Below are 27,133 nucleotides of genomic sequence, written 5' to 3' on the forward strand. Positions count from 1 at the left end.
CAACAGTAATTTTCAGGCAGAAAAATTTCCCAATAATATTAGATGTAGTTTCACCCTCTGTAAATATTGTTGAATGACCAGAATCTAGAATTTGTAGGGAAGGAGTTTAAGATTCCACATTATGATCTTTCTTTCTTTTTTTTTTTTTTACGTGGGCAGGCACCAGGAAGGGAACCTGGATCTCTGGCATGTCAGGCGCGACCTCTGCCTGCTGAGCCACTGTGGCCCACCCCTATATTATGATTTTAAGTTTACGTCTTCCTAACTGAGCCCCTAGGTCTCATGGTGGGGTGCTAACTAAAGTGGCTACCTTTAGTTCCAAGAGACTGGGAAACCAGGCTAACCATTGCAATCATGGGTTAAATTTAAATTTAGTCAGAAGTAAATAATTTCTGTAAAAGACTGAGGAATGGAGATAGGAAAATATGACATTTGCAGAACATAATGGAGGAAAGTTGGTTCTGAAATCATGGGGGGTTGCTAATGGCTGAGTTGTAAAATTTTCACCAGCAAAGAGTAATGTTATTCTATGGATATTAATTTGTAGGACATTTCCTCTTGGTGCCTTTTATTCATCTCAATCATCAATGTTTCTTTAAATACCCATTGTGCACTATTCTGTACCTAGAATATGAAGAGTTTTGCATTAACTTTTCTTAAAAGAAGAAATGTTAATCAGCTTGCTAATAGTTTAAGACAAGTGAACAGAGATTTAAGGGATCTGTGCATTACTAAAGAAACAGAAGTGGGTGTAATCAGCATAAAAGTGGCTAAATTGTGAAACCATGCTAAGTGGTGTGTGTGGGGTGTAATGTAATAACACGTTGCACACGGTGCGCCTTTGGTCTGTGCACCTCAAAGTGCTTTGCAAACGTTAATTATGCATCACACTTACGAGGCGGCGAGGTAGGGAGGGGAGGGCTTGGACACTGCTGCCTAATCCAGAACTGAACTTCCGACTCTACTCAAGATGCACCAGTCAACCCTCTGTTGTGTTTCTTCACCCCCTTATGGCTGAATCCACCCACTGGTCTTAGTAGCTGTGAGGTCGAAGTTGTGACTACGTCTTCAGAGATAAGGGTTCAACAAGCCCCACCGGCGATGAGGTCGCTCCGGCAGTCAGAGGATGAAACTGGGCTGCCTGGTTTTCCCTTCGGAACCCACTTCCGGGATGCCTCCCCGGTGGGCATCGAGGATGCATGGAATTGTGTAGGAGCTGGGTGGAGGGTGGTCGTGGGCGTGGAGCCGTGCGGTGGCTGGGTGTCTGAAGATTCCTCGCCTCCAGGAGGCCGCGGTGCCGAACGCGCGGTGCCGGGCCAGGAGCTCACGCCGCGGGAGGAAGGAGCTTCCGCGCCGCGCGCCCACCCGCTGCCACACACGCTCGTCGCCCGGCCTCCTCTTTCCTTCTCTCCTCCGCACACACTCTCGGACACACACACACACACACACACACAAACACAGATACACCACACACACACACACACAGAAACATCCACAAGAGCCCCTCTCCCGGCGCCAGGCGGGGGCGGAGCAGAACAGGCGGGAGGAGGCAGGGAGGGAGGGAGGGAGCCAAAGGCGCGAAAACGGCGCGCAGGCGCGCCACGCTCCCCGAGGCGGAGCGCGCGGGGGTGAAACTGACACTTTGGGCCAGTCTCTATGGGGCCGCTCGTGGCCGCACGTCACCGCGCTCCCGGCACGTCACGCCGGCTCGACGCTCCCGGTACAAAGTGTAAGTTTCAATTTTTTTCCCCCGGTGCCACCGCTCCCGGGGTCGCGGCGACGAGCGGGAAGAGAGTGAGGGCGCAGGGTGGTCTGGCCAGGGCGGCCGGGACTCCCTACCCCCGCCGTCCTCGCGTGAGTGCGGGACCCGGGTGGCGGGCCCTCAGCCTCCGCGTCCTGCATCTCCGCCCCCAGCCCCGCGCGCGAGCGTGGACCGGGCGAGCCAGGTGCGGGGCGCCGGCCACCCCCACGCTGCAGGCGAAGGGCGGGTGCGCGCGGGCCGCGGGCGGCCGGGGCTGCCGGAGGGGAGGGAAGAGGATGCCCTGGGGCGGGAACCCGGAGAGGATGGAGAAGGGGGGTGTTGGGTGTTGAGACGCCTGAGTCGCGGGAGGATGGAGCTGGGGGATGGGGCGGAGGGCAGGGCGAGCAGCTGGTCCTGGAGGGAGGGGGCACCGGGTGGTCCGCGGGCGCCCGGCCCGAGAGGCGGTTGTGGGGCGGGCTTGGGTCGGGGCCGGCCGCCGGGCGCGGGGGGCGGGACCACAGCGGCGAGGGGACAGCCCGGGCCGGACTGGTCCCCGGCGGGCCGGCCCCTCGGCCCTGCCCCCGCCTCGCCTGCGTGTGGGCGCCGCGCGCAAGGCTCGGTGTCTCCTTGGGGCTCTTTCCTGGTGCTCTGTGTGCGCCGCACATGTGCAGTCGGTAAACCTTCCCCCACCCCGCACCCCCCACGCCGCCGCGCCGCGCCTCATTGTAGCCGCTGCAGTTGGTGGTGGGCTGCGGGGCTCGCCGCCGCCGTTCGCTGGGTGGGGGGGTGGGCGGCCGGGGGAGGAAGCTGCTCTCCAGGTGACTTGACCTCGGCTGTAGGATGTGGAATGGAAGAGAGGGGGTGCGGGTGGGGAGTAGGACGCGATTGGGCGGGAGAGGGCCCGGCCGAGGCGAGCGGGTGGTGGGGCTGTTGGGGGACTCGGCTCGTTGCCTGGGAGGGCACGGTGGGGGATCGGATCAGCCGCGGGGAGTCCCCGGGTTGGGGCAGGCGGGGCGGCAGGGCCGGAGCTAGGCCCTCAGGCCCCGGATAAGCATCGTCGCGCGCCCCTCGCCCGCCCGGGGACGCGGGGCCAACGGGGAGGGGGTCGGGGGGCGCCTGTTGCCGGGAGGTGCACCAGGCGCGGGTGGTGGCGGGCGGCTGGGTTGCAACTGCAGCCGGATCCGTCCCGGGCCCGAGCGCGCCGTCCGCGCTCGGGCCCGGGAGGCCGGATCCGCTCCGGCCTGCAGCGAGAGCCTTCGGGAGGGGACGGGGAGGGGCTGACCCTTCCACCGACCTGGTCCTTTCGGGAGCTCCGGGCCGAGGACTGCCGGTTCCGGTGGCGGGCGGGGGAAGGGAGGCTCCTCTCGGTGGAGGTGGCTCCTGAGGCCTAGTGACAGGTCAGGGACCCGGGCGGGCTGGGGGCGTGGAGGTTGAGGGTGGGGGGCTTCGAGCGGTTGGGACTGGCTAAGGTGCCTCTGGAAGCCCACCTGTCAGAGTTAACAGTCTAACCAGGCTTGAATCAGCCACTTGGAGACTGACCACGGTGGGAGAGAAGACCCTCTCAAGAGTTCTTTTGGGATGGATTTCCCTGCGTACTTGTCTTTGTGCAGGGACATAAAAGGGAGTTATATTCCTGTTGGGTGAATATGTGGCAGCTTAGGTTTGCGCATATGTGTGTGTGCCTCGGTTGGCGAAGGGTAGAGATATGTGAGATGAATGTACCTACTGGTATAATTAATGTTATAGGTGAATGCTTTAGAAATGTGAAGGTAATCCAGGCATGTGTGTTCAGGGGTTTTTACCCATTGCTTCTTTGGGTGATCTTGGGAAAAAGTTATGGTACAGTGGCAATGATTTTGGATAATGGAGTTTCTGCATCCTGGTTGTATATGGGATTGTCAATTTAAAGTATGTTTTCAGTTGCTGAAATGACTTTTAAAGTCGTAAGTATGAGTTTTGACTGTTCTATTTTCAGGATTGAGTAAGGGTATGCAATTAGGAAAGGAGGTTCTTGTTTCCTGGAAGCACAGTTGAAGTGGTGGTGGGGAAAATGTCTCTGTAAGATGTGATATTTTATTTACTGACTTCTTTTTTATTCTTATTCATTTCTTGTTTTTCCTTCTTTCTTTCTTTCTTTTTTTGTTTGCCAGAAAAATCATTGTTTCTTCTCTGGAGGGCGAACACTTAGAGAATTGATTTCACGGATCTGGTAACATGGCAAAAGATGTAAGTACATGTTATAAATACTTACCTAGCTTTAATAGTGAGAAGTAAGGAAGTACTAAATTCTTTGTAGTTTTCCCACTTTTTTGCAGAGTGACAGCACATAAACTACAATAGTGTTTGTTTTTAAACTTTTAAAGCAGATGAAACAAGATAAAGGTGAAAAAGAACAAAGAAATCTAGTAGCCTACGTGAAGATGTATGACTTCTCCCTTTGTGTTTTTTGTAATCATGAATGCCTGATGATAAATATTATGTGGTGCTTAAATGATATTAATTTCACTTTTTCTTAATCTTTTCAGACTGCATTAAATTTATAATTTTGAATATATTTATTAAGGCATTCCTTAATTAAATAGAGAGGGGGAATACAAAATTAAACGAGATGGAGAATACAAAATAGTTATGTCGTGGGAGCTCAGTAGTTGCTGGCTCTGTACCTTTTTTCTGATGCTCAGCAGAGAAGGGCGCTATTTACTTCGGATGAAAGTCCCTGCAGAGATCTGGAACTGGGGAGCATTGCTTATCATGAACAGAATGACCCTAAACTTAGGTTGTAAACAGTGTGTACCTGTTTTGTGTAGAGTGAAGGGAATTAATTCAACTTTGAACGTCAACGTGTTTTGGCTACTTTTCCCCCCAGAAGAATGAGATTTGGTTATTAACGAAATGCTGTGAAGAACGCTAGTTACTTTACCTCACTTTGTATCTGTTATGAAACTATAGAGTCATTCTGAAATTTTTTTTAACTTGTTTTAAGAAATTAGGTTTGAGATCTGAGACCATAGCCAGTTTTATTGGTCCATGCAGTTTTTTGCTACACTTTGTAAAATCAGTTAAAATCACCTAAACACCAACCATATTCCTTAGTGTTTCTTAGAATGCATTGTTTTGTAAGCATTAGTAAAAGTAAAATAAGCAAATAACATTAGTAAAAAGAAGGTGTTTATTTATTTACTTAAAATCGTAGTTGGAAGTACAACTCAGGCGTACTGCATCTGCCTAAAACACACAGTATGTAATAAAAATGTATTCATACCTGTTGAACCAAATAATAGATGTTAAGCTCTTTGCATTAGTTTAAAAATGTTTACTGACTTTTTAAAAAGTCTTACTGAATGCCTCGTGGTATGCCCCAAACTCTCACTAACAATTCTTTGTCTACTCATGTTCACCAGGATCCCTGTTTTCAAGCATTTCTGGTTTAATTTGGTACAGAGGATGTGTAAGGGGACTCTGTAATTTTTTCTTTTTAAGTTAAAGCCATAATCTGTATATGATGCAACATTGATTTTATCATCTCCAATTACATTTGTCAATGGCCATTTTACGTGCCGTAAAAGTGCAGGGCAGCAGGACATGTGGTATATACTCTAGAAACAGAATATTTAAATGCTCTTTTAAATGCTGATGCTGCACCTTAATATGTTGGAATATATTTTTGTGTGTTTTGTAGTTTCAAGGAACAGACTTTATTTTTGACTTTATTAAGCACACTTGGATACTTCATTGATGATGTGCTAGAAATGAGAGGAGAGGGAGAGACTTCTTGCTCTCGAAGCCATCAATTCTGCATTGATTTAATTTGGACCCTCCTTCCATGTACCAGATACAGTGTTAGACTCTGGGAATGTAGAGATAAATGCATCAAGGCTTCTGCTCTCTAAGTTGCAGGGAAAGATTCAGACAGTTTACTCTAATGTGATCACTTCTGGAGGAGCAACACCTGTAAGGTGCTGTGGCAGCCAGAGCAAGGGGTGGCCAAGTGGCTGGGAACATTTTGGATGGTTTACCTTGACCTGATTTTGAATTATCCTTTGCAGCACTGGTAGATTACACAGTGGAGGACTGGAGAAGAGTGCGTTAAGATGACAATCACCGGGGTATTTCAGGCAGAGAAATAGCGGTGCTGAAAAGAGGAAGAAATCCAGTGTGAAACCTGGAACCCAGGTTTCATGAGGGGGCTGTTAGCTAGACTGGAAAGGCCTGAAGATTGTGGCCAAGAAGAATTTGGCCCTTTATTCTGTAACCAAAAAAAAAATTTTTTTTTAAGTAGGGGTAAGGCATTTGTGTTTGGTAAGGATGACTTTGGCAGCAGGTATTGGAGAGGAAAATAGAGCAGTAGTTTAAAAACATTTTCTTTAAGCTATGGGATTTTAGTTGAAACCCTATATATAAGGTAAAAAGCACATAAAAATAGGTGGAAGCAGAGTAGCTGTGGTTGGGGGTGGGTGGGGTGGGGGCATTGGTGACTAGAGCATTGCATTCTCCCAGCCCAGCTTTGCACAGCTCTGAGGGCTTCCATGGAGCATGAATGGAAAGAGGAGGGAGACTGTGCCGGGGCTGGGGAGGCTGGAGAGCACCAGAGCTAGGAAGACTGTCTCAGAATGGAGGAGGACAAACTTAAGGACTGGTGAGAGGCTGACAACAGATTTTGATGAGAAGGATGAGAAGATCATATGGAAGCTTTCTAATGTCTCCATCAGCTGTGGTTGCCAATTTAGGAGATCTAGGAAAGAGGAGCAGGTTTGGCGAAGGGACCAGGCAAATGGCTAGATGTGAGTGTCGTGCTCAGGAGAAAGATTTGGGGTAGAGATCTGGGTTTTTGGTATCATCATTGAATAGGTGATAATAGAAACAGTAGGGGTTGATGAGCTTTCAGTGGCAGAGGAACAGCTTATTGAAGAAGACGAGATGAGTGTACAAAGTGCTGTCTTAAGAATTGGGGCTGGAAAAGGAGGGGAACGAGAGTGAGGTGGGAGGTAAATCTAGCAGTGACACCAGTTCTACTTTGAACAAATGAAGTTGGACCACACTTAGAACTATTTCCTCAAAGCTGTTTGAATGATTTTTGCAAGCACAGAACTGGTTTTAAGCTAACTCCTGGTTAACTAGTGTCTCTTTGATCTAAGAGATCTTAAGTTATCTAGTCTTCAGAAAAAAAAAAAAAGAGCTTTTCGGTCATCCTTGTTTGAGCTCTTTTTTAGGTCTATTTCAGTTTAAAAGATTACATGAGCCAGGTCTGCTAGTTTCTATCCTCATTTCATGTGAGGATTGGAAATTGTTCCCTCGTCTATCTCAGTTGTCCCTGATATGTATGAACACAGTGAGAACTCTTAAATAATTATAACGTGCATTTCATTTTGTTCATGTATCCATTTATTACATTTTTTTTATTACTTATGTGCTAGACAGTGGGTATAGTTAGGTGGGCAAAAAAGATGTAGTTAGCAGTCTAGTGGGAAGACAGGCAGGTGAGTGTTTAACACAGAATGTGGTGAGGGCCTGTAGGGAAAGGACAGGGTGTTAGGGGCCTGGAGGGGGAGGAGCAGTCTTCCTTGGGGTGGTCAGAGAAGACTTCTTGACGTGACATTTTAACTGAGATCTGAAGGATGAAGTAGAAAGCAGAGGTGATGTGTTTGAAGACCTTGAGGTAGGATATGATTGTGGTATAGGTTAAGAACTGTAGCCTAAAGTTTCGATGTGCTCTGGCATAGATTATAAATTTTGCATTTTTTTTTTCCTATTTGCAAAACAAAATAGGTGCTTCCAGAATAAATTAAATAAAAAGATTTCTAGGCAAAACAGGTAATTCCTTTGTTGTTTTTTTTTTTAAACCAACCGCATTTTTCAGCCGTTATATTAAAATAAGCTCAATTCCTTGGTGATTGAATTCTGAATTTTATTTTTTTAAATGTTCCTCTCTTCCGTTGTTGTATTATTGGGAACATTTAAAACCAGCAGAAAAATAGAATGAGTAGGCAGTTTATTTCAAGGAGGTTTATGGAGCTAATGAATTCCCAGTTCTTTCCTTTCTGCTTTCTCATCTTATTTCTGGTTAGCACCATCAGAGACTGAGTAGAAAGAGAGGTTTAGTTGAGTAGTAGGTAAAAATTGAGGCTGCTTGGTTAATTCATAATAGTTGCTTCTACTCTTAGCAAGTCCCTGTTTTCTGTGGAGTCTTGTGTTTTGAGTCCCTGTTTTCTGTGGAGTCTTGGCCTGGGCCTGTTTGAGGAAGCAGAGAAGGGAATGGAGTCCCTGTTCTTAGGTAGATTAGGGTCTTTGCTTTTGGATTTAAAAATTCATTTATATAAATTAAATTGTTATATGTTTGAGGTAAAAAATTCAAATAGATTTTCTGTTTATTCATACAATGTGTGCAGGGGAAAAGAGTGAGAAAGATTCAAACAGTACAGAAGCTTATAAATGAAAAGTAACAGTGCCTCCCAGCCCCCACATGGCCTAATGACTCCTGGAAGTAACCACTATTAACAGTTATTTTTTGGTTTCTTCCAGAAATTTATTCATATAACAATTTCTAGCAGAGTGTAACTCACCGGGACTGCTGTTGGCATCTGGTCACTGGGGCTGTTTGGCATCTGGGACAAGATATTTCTTTGTTGTGGGCACTGTCACCCTTGATTCAGGGCATCTAACATACTAGCCTACTCTTATAAAAAATGAAATGACAGTAGAGCTTTCTCCCAAGTTACTGTGACAGTGTGAAAAACAGACCTCTTTTACATTTGCGAAAATCCTTTGGTGAGGGAGGGTGGGGTTCAGTACAGACCCAGGTAAGGAACTGCTGAAGTGTGTCATTTAAAACTTTTTGTGTGAGATTGTTCCATCAGTACTTACAAATGACTTCATTTTAACAGCTGGGGGAATATTGCATTATATGATTGTATTGTGATGTATTTAACTCTTCCCAAATTGATGGGCATTTATGCTCTTTCCTTTTCTTAACTTGGACTCACGTGGTGGAATGTTTTTCAGAAATTCCTGTAGAAAAAATTCTAAGCAGGTCAATGGGCTTTATACATTTTGATAGGTAGTGACAAGTTGCCCTCCAAGGCAGGGATTTATTCCCCCACCAGCAGTAGCTGTTCTCTCCCTCCAAAGTGGGGTCTTTTAAACATTTTTCTCTTTATGTCATCTGATAGGTAAAACATGTAGTTTATTATTTTACCGGTTTATAAAACAAGGTATTTACGAAATTACTTTTGTGCCAATCATGGATCCCCTTTACACAGATTATGATTGGAAAGGTTTTGCCCTGCTAAGAATGTGATAGCATGTCCCACTTTCAGTACAGACATACCTCGGAGCTATTATAGGATTGGTTCCAAACCACCACAATAAAGCGAGTCACATGAATATTTTGGTTTCTCTGTGCATATATAAAAGTTATGTTTAGATAATACTGTAGTCTGTTAAGTGTGCAATAGCATTAAAAATCTAAAAAAAAAATGCATTCCTTAATTAAAAATTACTTTCTTGATAAAAAAATGCTAACCATCATTTGAGCCTTCAGTGAGTTGTAATCTTTTTTGTTGCTGGAGGGTCTTCCCTTGATGTTGATGGTTGCTGATTGATCAGGGTGGTGGTTGCCAAAGGTTGGGGTGGCTGTGGCAATTTCTTAAAATAAGACAATGAAATTTCCTGCATCAATTGCTTCTTCCTTTCATGAAAGATTTCTCTGTGGCATGTGATGCTGTCTGGTAGCATTTCTCCCACAGTAGAACTTTCATGTTGGAGTCAGTCCTCTCGAACCCTACCACTGCTCTGTCAACCAAATTTATGTAATATTCTAAATGTTTTGTTGTCATTTCAGCAATGTTCATAGCACCTTTACCAGGAGTAGATTCCATCTCAAGAAACCACTTTCTTTGCTAATGCATAAGAAGCAACTTCTCATCTGTTCAAGTTTTATCATGAGATTGCAGCAGTTCAGATACATCTTCGGGCTCCATTTCTAATTCTAGTTCTCTTGCTGTTTCCACCACATCTGCAGTTACTTCCACCACTGAAGTCTTGAACCCCTCAAAGTTATCCATGAGAATTGGAATCAACTTCCTCCAAATTCCTGTTAATATTAATATTTTGACCTCCTTCTATGAATCACAAATGTTCTTAAAGGTGTCTAGAATGGTGAATCCTTTCTAGGAGGTTTTCAGTTGGCTTTGCCCAGATCTGTCAGAGGAATCATTATGTATGGCAGCTGTAGCCTTACAAAATGTATTTCACCAGTATTCAGACTTGGAAGTCGAAATTACTCCTCAGTTCATGAACTGCAGAATTGAATGTTGTGTTAGCAGGCATGAAAGCAACAATAATCTCATTGTACACCTCCATCAGAGCTCTTGGGTGGCCAGGTGCATTGTCACTGGGCAGTCTTTTTGAAGTGCTCTTTTTCCTTGAGCAGTAGGTCTCAACAGTTTATTCAGTCAACTGTGCTGCCCTCCAGGCTTTGTTCCATTTATCAAGCACAGGCAGAATAGATTTGGCATAGTTCTTATGGACCCTAGGATTTTTTGAATAATAAATGACATTGGCTTCAATTTAAAGTCACCAGCTGCATTAGCCCCTAATAAGAAAATCAGCTTGTCCTTTGAAGCTTTGAAACCAAGCATTGACTTCTGTCAAAGCTTTGAAAGTCCTAGATGGCATCTTCTTCCAACATAAGGCTGCTGCTTCTGCGTTGGGAATCTGTTCAGTGTCGCCATCTTCATCAGTTGTTTTAGCAAGGTCTGCTGAATAACTTGCTGCAGCTTTTATATCAGTGCTTGCTTCTTCGCCTTGCATGTTAGGTTACAGAGGCGGTGTCTTTCCTTAAATGTCATGAGCCAAACTCTGCTGGCTTTAGTTTTCTTAGGCAGCTTCCTCATCTCTCTCAGTCTTCATAAAATTGAGGAGAGTTAGCGCCTTGTTCTGGATTAGGTTTTAGCTAAAGGAAGTGTTGTGGCTGGTTTGATCTGTTCAGACCACTAAAATTTTCTCCATATCAGCGGTAAGCCTGTTTTGCTTTTTTTTCAACTTTTTATTAATAAAAAAAAATTAACAAATAAAACATTAAGATATCATTCCATTCTACATATGCAATCAGTAATTCTTAATATCACATAGTTGCATATTCATCATTTCTTAGAACATTTACATCAATTTAGAAAAAGAAATAAAAAGACAACAGAAAAAGAAATAAAATGATAATAGAGAAAAAAAGATTATATATACCATACCCCTTACCCCTCGCTTTCATTTACCACTAGCATTTCAAACTAAATTTATTTTAACATTTGTTTCCCCTATTATTTATTTTTATTCCATATGTTCTACTCTTCTGTTGATATAGTAGCTAAAAGTAGCATCAGACACAAGGTTTTCACATTTACAGAGTCTCATTGTGAAAGCTATATCATTGTTCAATCATCATCAAGAAACATGGCTACTGGAACACAGCTCTACATTTTCAGGCAGTTCCCTCCAGCCTCTCCACTACATCTTGAACAACAAGGTGATACCTACTTAATGCGTAAGAATAACCTCCAGGATAACCTCTGGACTCTGTTTGGAATCTCTCAGCCATTGACACTTAGTCTCATTTCACTCTTCCCCCTTTGGTCGAGAAGGTTCTCTCAATCCCTTGATGTTAATTCTCAGCTCATTCTAGGGTTTTTCTCAGTTCCTTGATGCTGTGTCTCAGATCATTCCAGGATTTCTGTCCCACGTTGCCAGGAAGGTCCACACCCCTGGGAGTCATGTCCCATGCAGAGAGGGGGAGGGTGTTGAGATTGCTTGTCGTGTTGGCTGGAGAGAGAGGCCATATCTGAGCAACAAAAGAGGCTCTCTTGGGGGTGAATCTTAGGCCTAAATTTTAAGTAGACTTGACCTATCCTTTGTGGGGTTAAGTTTCATATGCACAAACTCCAAGACTGGGGGCTCAGCCTATAGCTTTGGTTGTCCACACTGCTTGTGAGAATATCAAGAATTCAACTTGGGGAAGTTGAATTTCTCCCCGCTCTCACCATTTCCCGAAGGGGGCTTGCAAATACTTTCTGTTTTGCTTTTTTATCATTTGTATGTTCACTGGAGTAGTACTTTTAATTTCCTTCAAGAACTTTTCCTTTGCATTCACAACTTGGTTAACTGTTTGGCGCAAGAGGTGCTTTCAGCCTGTCTTGACTTTCACCATGCCTTCCTCACTAAGCTTAATCATTTCTAGCTTTTGATTTAATGTGAGAGACCTGCCACTCTTCTTTTCACTTGAACATTTAGAGTCCATTGTAAGGATAGTAATTGGCCTAATTGTTGTGTCTTGAAATAGGAAGGCCTGAAGAGAGAGAGAGAGAGCTGGGGTAACAGAACACACACACATTTATGGGTGCTCATGGCGCCCCAAACAATGACAATAATAATGTCAAAGATCACTGACCGCAGATCATCGTAACATAGAATAATAGTGAAAAAGTTGGAAATATTGTGAGAATTACTAAAATGTGACAGACAGAAAGTGAGCAGATGCAGTTGAGAAAAATGATGCCAATCGACTTGATCAAAGCAAGTTTGCTACAGTCTTCTGTTTGTTAAAAAAAAAATCTGTAAAGCTCAATAAAATTGAAGCACAGTAAAATGAGATATGTCTGTACTAAGAAAGGCCAAGGTTATTAACTTGAAAGAAAGTTTAGAAATTATAATTTTAAGCCACTGTCACAAATGTGTGCCTCTGTGTGTGTCTGTCTGTCCATCTGTCCTTGTCTTGTTTTGTTCCCCCCTCACCCTCTATTTTTCTTTCTAATAAGGACAGTTTGGTGTTATTAGCATATGGAAAAACTAGTCATAAAATAAAGGCCTTCCATAGCAGTCGTAGTTCTTCTAGGATTAGAGTTGAAAGAAACCTTGGATGACGCCTTTGTGTTACATAAGGGGGAGAGAGGCCCAGAAAGGTTAAGTTACTTTCCCAGGGTCACTTAGTGTCAGAACATAACTAGAACCTGCGCCTCTAGCTTTCAATCCAGAGTTTTTCTTAACCATTTTCTTAGATGAAGTGACTCCTACTGTCATGGGTTGTATGGTGGACACACGCTTCCATCAGCTTGCCCCAGCTAGAGAAAGGGAGTTAAGTTATGATAATGACCTGTGTAAGTCACTATTCAGAGTTCCTGTCCCTCAGTTTTGAAAGCTATTCTGTGATGCCAGTTGTTTTGTATTTTGTGAGCTTTTGGGGGAAATCCCTAAATTGTATCATTGAGAGCTAGAGATCGATAGAAAATACACAAGTAATCTAAGCTTTTGTGTTATGATAAAATGAGGTCAGTTTAATACTAACTGGAGACTAATGAGCTTGTCTAAAAATATATAGGCCGAATATCATTTTACAGACCTAGATGATGAAATTCAGTGCTGAGGAAATAAACCTCATATAGCAATAACCCTGCTGTTTCCTTTGGTCTTTGATGAAATGAGTTCTGGGCACAAATACTCATTCAGTAATTTAGTGAAGTATTTCCTTTTGAGTACCCTCATAAAGGAACAACTTTATGTTTGAGATTAAGAGGGTAGTAAATTTAGCCCACTCAGGTTTAAATACTGAAGAAATCTATGATGGTATGCTTGTTTTGCCAACAGGCTTTTCATGTTACAGAATTATTTTATTTCTACATGGGATGAAATTGGAGAAACTCTTTGAGATGATGTTAAAAAGCAGAAAAGAAGAGCTTAATTAAAAATGTTATTCCTAAAACATCTTGGTTTTAAAAGGTATTATACTGATATCCTGTGTAAAATTCCAAAAGGTTAAAAATGTATCTTTAGTTGATAATGTTTTTTTCACATCATCAACTCCATTTTTAGCTTTCAGTGTTCATTGTAAAATGATTGAGAGAGTCACCTTCCGTATTTATATCTAACTTTACTTGCAGTTTTACTTTTAGATAATCTTTAGATTTTTAGAAGATCTCATATTCATTCTTGGTATTTTAAAAATTACATTTTTCTTGTCAAACAACTGGAAAATTTACCTTTGGAATTGAAACACAGCTTTACGTGCAGTGTACTTTTATACGATTTGTTGTGAGCAGCTAAAATTCTTAAGTTTTGCTTAACTGAAAGATCTAGCAACAGTGAATTAGGATTGCAGAGAAGTAGACTTCAAATGGGACTATTGGCCAGTGGGTCCACCACTGCAAGGCGTAAACAGGGGTTACGTCTCAGGTGTGGTAGAGGGATGTCTGCGTTTGCTGAATTAGAGGTTGGATTAGATGACACCATCCCCCTCTGAGGCATCTTCTAATTCAAATAATTATGGTTATTAGAGAATTGACCATAAAATACCACTAATTCTATATCTTTGTCCATAGCAGAGGACCTGGAAATGAGTAAGCCTTCTACTTCGATTAGGTGGCTGACTGAGATTCTTAGTGAGTCCTGAATTTGCTTCGTAGTTTGTATATGAATTGCTGATGATGGCTTTTATGTTGTTTGCACTTCATGGTCTCTCTTAATTCAGATGTGCTGGTAAAGACCTACCTCTTCCCATCAGAATCGATCAAAGTCGGTTATTTGAACTTAGAACTCTAGTTCATCGAAATCCTGTTTTCACACTTTCGTTTTAAGGAATTTCTGGTTTGATGAAATGAAAACCATTGTGCATTCCCAGTGGTTTAAAAACACAGCAAGTTTTTGACACACATGCTTTCACTGTGTACTCTAATCTCCATTAAATAATGTCACAGATCTAGGGTTTAAAAAATGAGATCACATAAATAGCTTTGATGAGCAATAAGCATCAAAGTAATTATGTTTGTAAATCAGAAAACTAACACGGTTATTCCAGAATCAGACCTGTCCAGCACCTTCGCCCGGGCTCTGTCCTGCCAGTTAACCTCTCTGGGTGTGTCCCTTGCTGCGTCCACCTCCCTCCCCAGGTGTGTTGGTGACAGGTGTGTTTGTGCCCCTCCATGCTTCATAGTGTCGTGGAAATTTGGTTGTTCCCCAATTGCAGTCTGTTCTCTGCGTTAACTGAGTTTTTTGTTTTAGAAACCTGACTTTCTGTCACAACCATGCTTTGATTATCCATTCGGTAGAATTTTCACAAGAAAAAAGATGGAATTGCTAAAAACAAAAAAATTGAAGTCTTTTTTTTTTTTATCAGAAAAGTAATGTTTGTTGGAGAAAGTTTGAAAAATATAGAAAAGCAAAAAGAAGAAAATAAAAATCACTGGTCAGCCCATATCTGAGAGGAATTATTAGTATTTTGTATATTCCTGCTGGATTTTTATTTAGTTAGATATAATAAATGCATATTTTACAAAGATTTTAATTGTACTGTACATTGCCTTTCACTGCTTTTTCACTTTAATGTGTCAGTATTTGCCCATGTGGGTCATTTTTTTCTACCATGTTATTTTTAGTGCCTGTATGTTACTTTGAAGATCTTTTATCTGACACATTGGGGAATTGTAGATGATCAAATATTGAGAAAGCTAGTTAAAGTGGGAACTCATAAAAAAATGATACATAGCTAAACACTTGAAATTCAAACAAATGTATATTAATTCACCAACCTTTTGAGTATAGAGTGCTGGCCTTTTCTTTGAGATGGAGCCACTTATTTGAGATTCCTGCATAAACCATAGCCATAATAAACCTGTTTTACTTTCTGTAGAATGAATGAAGAACTTAAAGGACATTTAAAGACACAGACTGCCACCTTCTAGACTTTTTTGCAAGTTTTTCCAGGCTTTTAGAGTTACCTGCCCCATACCTAATTCAATAGCAGTTTATTTTAATTTTTTTTTTTTTTTTAGCAATATGCTGTTACCAAGTCTTTTCAAATCATTCAGGAAAATTGTTTTAGATGTAAGAATTCTTTCTTTTTTGTATTCTATAAGTCTACAAAACAGGTAACCATAGTAACATGAAGCTGGCATAATAGATGTGTTGAAATGAATGCAACTGAGTTTGGGACAGTAGGCAGGTGAACTTTTTTTTGTAGCACAAATGTGCTGATTATCTGAGGGCATCCTGTTAATGACTAGTATTTTATAGGAGAATGGAGAATGCCAGTTAATTTGTTAAATCAATTAGTGGAGTTAAGAGAGACTCTGCAAAACATAATAAAATTAATTTTTTTTTTAAAGAGCGAGCGCATCTGCAGTATTCCAACGTGTGGATATATGCCATAAGTAAACTAAGACCCTGTTGTTGGATATTTTGGTGGTTTCCAGCTAGTCTTCTAGTATTTACACATAGCCACAATAAAATCCGTAGAATAAATTCCTGGAAATGTAACTGCATGTATAAACTCTTTGACCCATATTGTCAGAGTTACTTTCCAATGAGATTGTACCAGTTTATACTGATCGCAGGATAAGGACCCATTTTACATCAGTTTCCCTTCTCAACATTGAGTTTGATAATTACAACTAAAACCACAAAACTTGCTACTTTGATAGGTGACATTTTAAATTGTATATTGTTTTAGTTTGCATTTCTTTGATTTTAGAAAGTGAATGTTTTCCTTTTAAAAATTTTTATTTCCTTGTAAATTGACAAACATATCCAGTACTAATTTTTCTATTCTGGTTTTTTATCCTATTGTTGGGTATCTATCTGTTCTTTATAAATTAAGGATATTAAACCTTTGTCCATCTTTATCACAGCAAAATATTAACACTAGGTTTGCTTTTTTCATTTTGTAGGAGTTGGAAATGTATACTCGTTTTAATATAATCCAATGGAGAACAATCTTTAATTCATACCGTGAATTCTAAAATTAAATGTGAATAATTTTTTAGATAATTTTTCACCCCATGGGCAGGCACCAGAAATCGAACCTGGGTCTCTGGCATGGCAGGCAAGAACTCTGCCTGCTGAGCCGCTGTGGCCTGCCCAGTTTCTAAGATAATTTTAAATGCTTTATCCTCCATTTTTTTTCTATATTAGAGAAGTTGTGAGTTTACAGAACAATCATGTATCGAATACAGGATTTCCATAACACCTTGTGTTGATGTGGATAGATGCTTTTTTCTTGCTTTAGTTAATTAATTAATATTTTTTCATCGTTATTTAGGGTGACTGTTAAGACTCTTTGAGGCCCAAATTCAAATACTGGTTTGTATTCTTGTAACTTCTGAGGTGAATGATTACAGCATAACATAAGGTAATAGTGTTATAAGCAAATTTTTTTCAGCTATTTCATAATGCCTTACTTCCTCTGCTTAAAAGTATTAGTGACTTGGCGTACCTTATATGGGCCTTATTTTTAAACTGTGCTGGGTTTTTTTTTTTTTTTTTTTTTTGCCTTCCAGAAAAATCAGGGTTTGAATTAAAATACCTTTTTGTACTTCTGTGATAGAACTTAAATCATATTTTTAAGGGAAGCACAATGAAGGGGGATTTTTTTTTTATGAGACAAGCTCTGAAATTGTATTTATTGCTGAGTTTGGGAATTAGTTAAAAAGTTCTATGTATCTTTGATCTGGTATACTTTAACATTAATCCAAATAACAAAGTTATTTATTCTTGGGGGTTATTGTTACTTTACGACTTATTTCTTAAAATCTGTTATTTTAAAATCTAGATGCCTGGTTGTTGGGAGCAATGCAGCATAAAAGACAAATATTTGCCGTAAGATTGTCCAAGGAAGTAGCCTAAAAGTTAAGAGAAGATGATCATGTGTTACCAGAGTAGTTTCAACCTTTTTTTTATGGTACCCTTGATGTTATCCTGTCCCCTCTGCTCTGCCATGCCTCCAGAGTAGGAGGGAAGTCACAAAATTAAACAATCTCATGGGGTTTTGCAACTCCAAAGAGCTTTGAAATCACTGGCGTATAGACTTAAGTATTAGCAGAGCACACTTCCAGGCAGGTAGTGGAGACTGCCAAGGGGAAAGAACTTCTCATTTGTATTTAACCTCTTCTTTAACAGTTTGAAAAGTGCTTCATATTTGAGTTGCAAGGACAGATTTTATTTGGAATAGGTGGAAAGGGATAAGGGGTAAGGATTCAATTAGTGCAGAAATTAATTTCTTTGACATATCTGATGGTATCAGGCTATACTAAAGATATTGACAAATCAGTATTTATAGAAAAGATTCTGTGGAAGTAGTAAACATTTCCATTTAGAATTCACTTGAATTGGTTTCCGTGTCTGCCTATCACTTACCTCATGCTGTGATGGTGATAATACTATGCTGTCCTATTTGATGTGCCATTGTTGGAATAACATATTTATAATATGATCATAGAATGTGCTGCATAGAAATAATGTGTAGCATATGTTTATAGAAACTTTACTTATTTCCTCCCTATGAATATAAATAGTAGCTTATGATCACAGAAACTTTACTTAGTCCATTTTTTTTTTATTAATTAACGGAAAAAAAGAAATTAACCCAACATTTAGAAATCATACCATTCTACATATGCAATCAGTAATTCTTAACATCATCACATAGATGCATGATCATCGTTTCTTAGTACATTTGCATCGGTTTAGAAGAACTAGCAACACAACAGAAAAAGATATAGAATGTTAATGTAGAGAAAAGAAATAAAAGTAATAATAATAGTAAAAAAACAAACAAACAAACAAACAAAAAAACCTATAGCTCAGATGCAGCTTCATTCAGTGTTTTAACATGATTACTTTACAATTAGGTATTATTGTGCTGTCCATTTTTAAGTTTTTGTATCTAGTCCTGTTGCACAGTCTGTATCCTTCAGCTCCAATTACCCATTATCTTACCCTGTTTCTACCTCCTGCTGGACTCTGTTACCAATGACATATTCCAAGTTTATTCTCGAATGTCCGTTCACATCAGTGGTACCATACAGTATTTGTCCTTTAGTTTTTGACTGGACTCACTCAGCATAATGTTCTCTAGGTCCATCCATGTTATTACATGCTTCATAAGTTTATCCTGTCTTAAAGCTGCATAGTATTCCATCGTATGTATATACCACAGTTTGTTTAGCCACTCTTCTGTTGATGGACATTTTGGCTGTTTCCATCTCTTTGCAATTGTAAATAACGCTGCTATAAACATTGGTGTGCAAATGTCCGTTTGTGTCTTTGCCCTTAAGTCCTTTGAGTAGATTCCCAGCAATGGTATTGCTGGGTCGTATGGCAATTCTATATTCAGCTTTTTGAGGAACCGCCAAACTGCCTTCCACAGTGGTTTCACCATTTGACATTCCCACCAACAGTGGATAAGTGTGCCTCTTTCTCCGCATCCTCTCCAGCACTTGTCATTTTCTGTTTTGTTGATAATGGCCATTCTGGTGGGTGTGAGATGATATCTCATTGTGGTTTTGATTTGCATTTCTCTAATGGCCAGGGACATTGAGCATCTCTTCATGTGCCTTTTGGCCATTTGTATTTCCTCTTCTGATAGGTGTCTGTTCAAGTCTTTTTCCCATTTTGTAATTGGGTTGGCTATCTTTTTGTTGTTGAGATGAACAATCTCTTTATAAATTCTGAATACTAGACCTTTATCTGATATATCATTTCCAAATATTGTCTCCCATTGTGTAGGCTGTCTTTCTACTTTCTTGATGAAGTTCTTTGATGCACAAAAGTGTTTAATTTTGAGGAGCTCCCATTTATTTATTTCCTTCTTCAGTGTTCTTGCTTTAGGTTTAAGGTCCATAAAACCGCCTCCAGTTGTAAGATCCATAAGATATCTCCCAACATTTTCCTCTAACTGTTTTATGGTCTTAGACCTAATGTTTAGATCTTTGATCCATTTTGAGTTAACTTTTGTATAGGGTGTGAGAGATGGGTCTTCTTTCATTCTTTTGCATATGGATATCCAGTTCTCTAGGCACCATTTATTGAAGAGACTGCTCTGTCCCAGGTGAGTTGGCTTGACTGCCTTATCAAAGATCAAATGTCCGTAGATGAGAGGGTCTATATCTGAGCACTCTATTCGATTCCATTGGTCGATATATCTATCTTTATGCCAATACCATGCTGTTTTGACCACTGTGGCTTCATAATATGCCTTAAAGTCAGGCAGCGCGAGACCTCCAGCTTCGTTTTTTTTCCTCAAGATGTTTTTAGCAATTCGGGGCACCCTGCCCTTCCAGATAAATTTGCTTATTGGTTTTTCTATTTCTGAAAAATAAGTTGTTGGGATTTTGATTGGTATTGCATTGAATCTGTAAATCAATTTAGGTAGGATTGACATCTTAACTATATTTAGTCTTCCAATCCATGAACACGGTATGCCCTTCCATCTATTTAGGTCTTCTGTGATTTCTTTTAACAGTTTTTTGTAGTTTTCTTTATATAGGTTTTTTGTCTCTTTAGTTAAATTTATTCCTAGGTATTTTATTCTTTTAGTTGCAATTGTAAATGGGATTCGTTTCTTGATTTCCCCCTCAGCTTGTTCATTACTAGTTTATAGAAATGCTACAGATTTTTGAATGTTGATCTTGTAACCTGCTACTTTGCTGTACTCATTTATTAGCTCTAGTAGTTTTGTTGTGAATTTTTCTGGGTTTTCGACGTATAGTATCATATCGTCTGCAAACAGTGATAGTTTTACTTCTTCCTTTCCAATTTTGATGCCTTGTATTTCTTTTTCTTGTCTAACTGCTCTGGCTAGAACCTCCAACACAATGTTGAATAGTAGTGGTGATAGTGGACATCCTTGTCTTGTTCCTGATCTTAGGGGGAAAGTTTTCAATTTTTCCCCACTGAGGATGATATTAGCTGTGGGTTTTTCATATATTCCCTCTATCATTTTAAGGAAATTCTCTGGTATTCCTATCTTTTGAAGTGTTTTCAACAGGAAAGGATGTTGAATCTTGTCAAATGCCTTCTTTGCATCATGCAATTGAGATGATCATGTGATTTTTCTGCTTTGATTTGTTGATATGGTGTATTACATTAATTGATTTTCTTATGTTGAACCATCCTTGCATACCTGGGATGAATCCTACTTGGTCATGATGTATAATTCTTTTAATGTGTTGTTAGATTCGATTTGCTAGAATTTTGTTGAGGATTTTTGCATCTATATTCATTAGAGAGATTGGCCTGTAGTTTTCTTTTTTTGTAATATCTTTGCCTGGTTTTGGTATGAGGGTGATGTTGGCTTCATAGAATGAATTAGGTAGTTTTCCCTCCACTTTGATTTTTTTGAAGAGTTTGAGGAGAGTTGGTACTAATTCTTTCTGGAATGTTTGGTAGAATTCACATGTGAAGCCGTGTGGTCCTGGACTTTTCTTTTTAGGAAGCTTTTGAATGACTAATTCAGTTTCTTTACTTGTGATTGGTTTGTTGAGGTCATCTATTTCTTCTTGAGTCAAAGTTGGTTGGTTGTTCATGTCTTTCCAAGAACCCGTCCTTTTCATCTAAATTGTTGTATTTATTAGCGTAAAGTTGTTCACAGTATCCTGTTATTACCTCCTTTATTTCTGTGAGGTCAGTAGTTATGTCTCCTCTTCCATTTCTGATCTTATTTATTTGCATCCTCTCTCTTCTTATTTTTGTCAGTCTTGATAAGGGCCCATCAATCTTATTGATTTTCTCATAGAACCAACTTCTGGTCTTATTGATTTTCTCTATTGTTTTCATGTTTTCAATTTCATTTATTTCTGCTCTAATCTTTGTTATTTCTTTCCTTTTGCTTGCTGTGGGATTAGTTTGCTGTTCTTTCTCCAGTTCTTCCAAGTGAACAGTTAATTCCTGCATTTTTGCCTTTTCTTCTTTTCTGATATAGGCATTTAGGGCAATAAATTTCCCTCTTAGCACTGCCTTTGCTGCGTCCCATAAGTTTTGATATGTTGTGTTTTCATTTTCATTTGCCTCGAGGTATTTACTAATTTCTCTTGCAATTTCTTCTTTGACCCACTTGTTGTTTAAGAGTGTGTTGTTGAGCCTCCACGTATTTGTGAATTTTCTGGCACTCCACCTATTATTGATTTCCAACTTCATTCCTTTATGATCCGAGAAAGTGTTGTGTATAATTTCAATCTTTTTAAATTTGTTAAGACTTGCTTTGTGACTGAGCATATGGTCTATCTTTGAGAATGATCCAAGAGCACTTGAGAAAAAGGGGTATCCTGCTGTTGTGGGATGTAATGTCCTATAAATGTCTGTTAAGTCTTGCTCATTAATCGTAATATTCAGATTCTCTATTTCTTTATTGATCCTCTGTCTAGATGTTCTGTCCATTGATGAGAGTGGGGAATTGAAGTCTCCAACTATTATGGTATATGTGTCTATTTCCCTTTTCAGTGTTTGCAGTGTATTCCTCACGTATTTTGGGGCATTCTGGTTCGGTGCGTAAATATTTATGATTGTTATGTCTTGTTTAATTGTTCCTTTTATTAGTAGATAGTGTCCTTCTTTGTCTCTTTTAACTGTTTTACCTTTGAAGTCTAATTTGTTGGATATTAGTATAGCCACTCCTGCTCTTTTCTGGTTGTTATTTGCATGAAATATCTTTTCCCAACCTTTCACTTTCAACCTATGTTTATCTTTGGGTCTAAGATGTGTTTCCTGTAGACAGCATATAGAAGGATCCTGTTTTTTAATCCATTCTGCCAGTCTATCTTTTGATTGGGGAATTCAGTCCATTAACATTTAGTGTTATTACTGTTTGGATAATATTCTCCTCTACCATTTTGCCTTTTGTATTATATATATCATATCTGACTTTCCTTCTTTCTACATTTTTCTCCATACCTCTCTCTTCTGTCTTTTCGTATCTGACTCTAGTGCTCCCTTTAGTATTTCTTGCAGAGCTGGTCTCTTGGTCACAAATTCTCTCAGTGACTTTTTGTCTGAGAATGTTTTAATTTCTCCCTCATTTTTGAAGGACAATTTTGCTGGATATAGGAGTCTTGGTTGGCAGTTTTTCTCTTTTAGTAATTTAAATATATCATCCCACTCTCTTCTAGCTTCCATGGTTTTTGCTGAGAAATCTACACATAGTCTTATTGGGTTTCCCTTGCATGTGATGGATTGTTTTTCCCTTGCTGCTTTCAAGATCCTCTCTTTCTCTTTGACCTCTGACATTCTAACTAGTAAGTGTCTTGGAGAACGCCTATTTGGGTCTAATCTCTTTGGGGTGCGCTGCACTTCTTGGATCTGTAATTTTAGGTCTTTCATAAGAGTTGGGAAATTTTCAGTGATAATTTCTTCCATTAGTTTTTCTCCTCCTTTTCCCTTCTCTTCTCCTTCTGGGACACCCACAACACGTATATTTGTGCGGTTCATATTGTCCTTGAGTTCCCTGATACCCTGTTCAAATTTTTCCATTCTTTTCCCGATAGTTTCTGTTTCTTTTTGGAATTCAGATGTTCCATCTTCCAAATCACTAATTCTATCTTCTGTCTCTTTAAATCTATCATTGTAGGTATCCATTGTTTTTTCCATCTTTTCTACTTTTTCCTTCATATCCATAAGCTCTGTGATTTGTTTTTTCAGTTTTTCTATTTCTTCTTTTTGTTCAGCTCATGTCTTCTTCATGTCCCCCCTCAATTTATCGATTTCGTTTTTGAAGAGGTTTTCCATTTCTGTTCGTATATTCAGCATTAGTTGTTTCAGCTCCTGTATCTCATTTGAACTATTGGTTTGTTCCTTTGACTGGGCCATATTTTCAATTTTCTGAGCGTGATCCGTTATCTTCTGCTGGCGTCTGGGCATTTAGTCAGATTTCCCTGGGTGTTGGACCCAACAGGTTGAAAGATTTTTCTGTGAAATCTCTGGTTTCTGTTTTTCTTATCCTGCCCAGTAGGTGGCGCTCGTGGCCCACGTTTGTCTGTGGGTTCCACCAGTAAAAGGTGCTGTGGGTCTTTTTTTTTTTTTTTGAAACTTTTTTTTTTTATTAATTAAAAAAAGAATTAACAAAACAATTAGAAATCATTCCAATCTACATGTACAATCAGTAATTCTTAATAACATCACATAGTTGCATATTCATCATTTCTTAGTACATTTGCACCGATTTAGAAAAAGAAATAAAAAGACAACAGAATAAGAATTAAAACAATAATAGAAAGAAAAAAAAACAAAAAAAACAAAAACAAAAAACCTATACCTCTCATGCAGCTTCATTCAGTGTTTTAACATAATTGCATTACAATTGGGTAGTATTGTGCTGTCCATTTCTGAGTTTTTATATCCAGTCCCGTTGTACAGTCTGTATCCCTTCATCTCCAATTATCCCTTCTCTTTTTTTTTTTTTTTAATTAACGGAAAAAAAGAAATTAACCCAACATTTAGAGATCATACCATTCTACACATGCAATCATTAATTCTTAACATCATCACATAGATGCATGATCATCATTTCTTAGTACATTTGCATTGGTTTAGAAGAACTAGCAACATAACCGAAAAAGATATAGAATGTTAATATAGAGAAAAAAATAAAAGTAATAATAGTAAAATCAAAACAAAACAAAACAAAACAAAACAAAAACCTATAGCTCAGATGCAGCTTCATTCAGTGTTTTAACATGATTACTTTACAATTAGGTATTATTGTGCTGTCCATTTTTGAGTTTTTGTATCTAGTCCTGTTGCACAGTCTGTATCCCTTCAGCTTCAATTACCCATTGTCTTACCCTGTTTCTAACTCCTGCTGAACTCTGTTACCAATGACATATTTCAAGTTTATTCTCGAATGTCCGTTCACATCAGTGGGACCATACAGTATTTGTCCTTTAGTTTTTGGCTGGATTCACTCAGCATAATATTCTCTAGGTCCATCCATGTTATTACATGGTTCATAAGTTTATCTTGTCTTAAAGCTGCATAATATTCCATCGTATGTATATACCACAGTTTGTTTAGCCACTCTTCTGTTGATGGAGATTTTGGCTGTTTCCATCTCTTTGCAATTGTAAATAACGCTGCTATAAACATTGGTGTGCAAATGTCCGTTTGTGTCTTTGCCCTTAAGTCCTTTGAGTAGATACCTAGCAATGGTATTGCTGGGTCGTATGGCAATTCTATATTCAGCTTTTTGAGGAACCGCCAAACTGCCTTCCACAGTGGTTGCACCCTTTGACATTCCCACCAACAGTGGATAAGTGTGCCTCTTTCTCCGCATCCTCTCCAGCACTTGTCATTTTCTGTTTTGTTGATAATGGCCATTCTGGTGGGTGTGAGATGATATCTCATTGTGGTTTTGATTTGCATTTCTCTAATGGCCAGGGACATTGAGCATCTCTTCATGTGCCTCTTGGCCATCCGTATTTCCTCTTCTGAGAGGTTTCTGTTCAAGTCTTTTTCCCATTTTGTAATTGGGTTGGCTGTCTTTTTGTTGTTGAGATGAACAATCTCTTTATAAATTCTGGACACTAGACCTTTATCTGATATATCATTTCCAAATATTGTCTCCCATTGTGAAGGCTGTCTTTCTACTTTCTTGATGAAGTTCTTTGATGCACAAAAGTGTTTAATTTTGAGGAGTTCCCATTTATTTATTTCCTTCTTCAGTGCTCTTGCTTTAGGTTTAAGGTCCATAAAACCGCCTCCAGTTGTAAGATCCATAAGATATCTCCCAACATTTTCTTCTAACTGTTTTATGGTCTTAGACCTAATGTTTAGATCTTTGATCCATTTTGAGTTAACTTTTGTATAGGGTGTGAGAGATGGGTCTTCTTTCATTCTTTTGCATATGGATATCCAGTTCTCTAGGCACCATTTATTGAAGAGACTGTTCTGTCCCAGGTGAGTTGGCTTGACTGCCTTATCAAAGATCAAATGTCCATAGATGAGAGGGTCTATATCTGAGCACTCTATTCGATTCCATTGGTCGATATATCTATCTTTATGCCAATACCATGCTGTTTTGACCACTGTGGCTTCATAATATGCCTTAAAGTCAGGCAGCGCGAGACCTCCAGCTTCGTTTTTTTTCCTCAAGATGTTTTTAGCAATTCGGGGCACCCTGCCCTTCCAGATAAATTTGCTTATTGGTTTTTCTATTTCTGAAAAATAAGTTGTTGGGATTTTGATTGGTATTGCATTGAATCTGTAAATCAATTTAGGTAGGATTGACATCTTAAGTATATTTAGTCTTCCAATCCATGAACACGGTATGCCCTTCCATCTATTTAGGTCTTCTGTGATTTCTTTTAGCAGTTTTTTGTAGTTTTCTTTATATAGGTTTTTTGTCTCTTTAGTTAAATTTATTCCTAGGTATTTTATTCTTTTAGTTGCAATTGTAAATGGGATTCGCTTCTTGATTTCCCCCTCAGCTTGTTCATTACTAGTGTATAGAAATGCTACAGATTTTTGAATGTTGATCTTGTAACCTGCTACTTTGCTGTACTCATTTATTAGCTCTAGTAGTTTTGTTGTGGATTTTTCCGGGTTTTCGACGTATAGTATCATATCGTCTGCAAACAGTGATAGTTTTACTTCTTCCTTTCCAATTTTGATGCCTTGTATTTCTTTTTCTTGTCTAATTGCTCTGGCTAGAACCTCCAACACAATGTTGAATAATAGTGGTGATAGTGGACATCCTTGTCTTGTTCCTGATCTTAGGGGGAGCTGTGGGTCTTTTAACTTTGGATAACTCTCGCCATGGGGGAGGTTCGCCAGCCGAAGCGGCTTGGAAGAGTGCCAGCCGGCCCGGGGGTCCGAACGCGGGGAGGGTCGCTGGCCGCCGCAGCCCGGGAGAGCGCCCGACCAAATTTCCTAGTCTGCCCGGGGCGCCAAGCGTGGTGGTAGGGCGCCAGCCACCGCAGCCCGGGAGAGTGCACTGTTCCCAGCCGGACCGGGGAGTCACGTGTTTGGAAGGGACCCCCCCAGTCACCGTTCTCTGCGGTCGGGGGATTTCCAATCCAATTCTCTCAGTTGGTCCGGGGGGGCCTCGCGTGTTGGGGGCGCCAGCCGCCGCGGCTTGAGGGGACCGCCTGCCCTTTTCTGCCAGCCTGCCTGGGAAGGAGGAAGGGAGGGACTCCGGCCGCTTGCTGTCCCGCCCGGGAAAGCCCGCGCCCCTCGGCATCTCACCAGAGCTGGTTCTCCCAGACAGTCAGCCGTTCCAGGATGGGGTACGCTGTCTCTTTGATCTCTGTCGTGGCTCTGGAAGCTGTTCTGTATCGTTTCTACTCCCCTAGTAGCTGTTCTGGAGGAGGAAAGGTGAGGGTGGCAAGGCTGTCGAGGACGGTGGTGGAGAAGCCGGTGAAGGCGGAAGAGGGCATGGTGGTAGTTGGAGAGCCGCCGGAGCAGGAGGGGAAAGGGAAGGGCAAGATGGTGGCTGGAACGCCGCCGGCGGAGAAGGGGTAAGAGGAGGGCTGGATGGCGGCGGGAGCGCTGCCCGCCCGCGGAGAAAGAGGGAGAGGAGGGCTGGATGGTGGCGGGAGCGCCGCCCGCCCGCAGAGAAAGAGGGAGAGGAGGGCTGGATGGCGGCGGGAGCGC

The 27,133-nt window shown here is 40.5% G+C and overlaps 1 protein-coding gene across 6 annotated transcripts in view; it reads left to right on the forward strand.

Annotated features, from left to right (window-relative positions):
- Positions 1–1,609: 1,609 nt before the first annotated feature.
- TFDP1 (transcription factor Dp-1) overlaps positions 1,610–27,133 on the forward strand; it is a 121,814-nt gene continuing 96,290 nt past the window's right edge. Inside the window, exons 1-2 of one of the 6 annotated variants that reach the window (XM_077158759.1) lie at positions 1,610–1,729; positions 3,892–3,967. In XM_077158759.1, coding sequence (XP_077014874.1) covers positions 3,956–3,967 — 12 coding nt within the window. In that variant the 5' untranslated portion in view covers positions 1,610–1,729; positions 3,892–3,955. The other 5 variants (XM_077158761.1, XM_077158763.1, XM_077158760.1 and 2 more) reach the window with 5 other exon arrangements.

This window comes from Tamandua tetradactyla, chromosome 4 (assembly GCF_023851605.1).
Source record: "Tamandua tetradactyla isolate mTamTet1 chromosome 4, mTamTet1.pri, whole genome shotgun sequence".
Classification (NCBI taxonomy): Eukaryota; Metazoa; Chordata; class Mammalia; order Pilosa; family Myrmecophagidae; genus Tamandua; species Tamandua tetradactyla.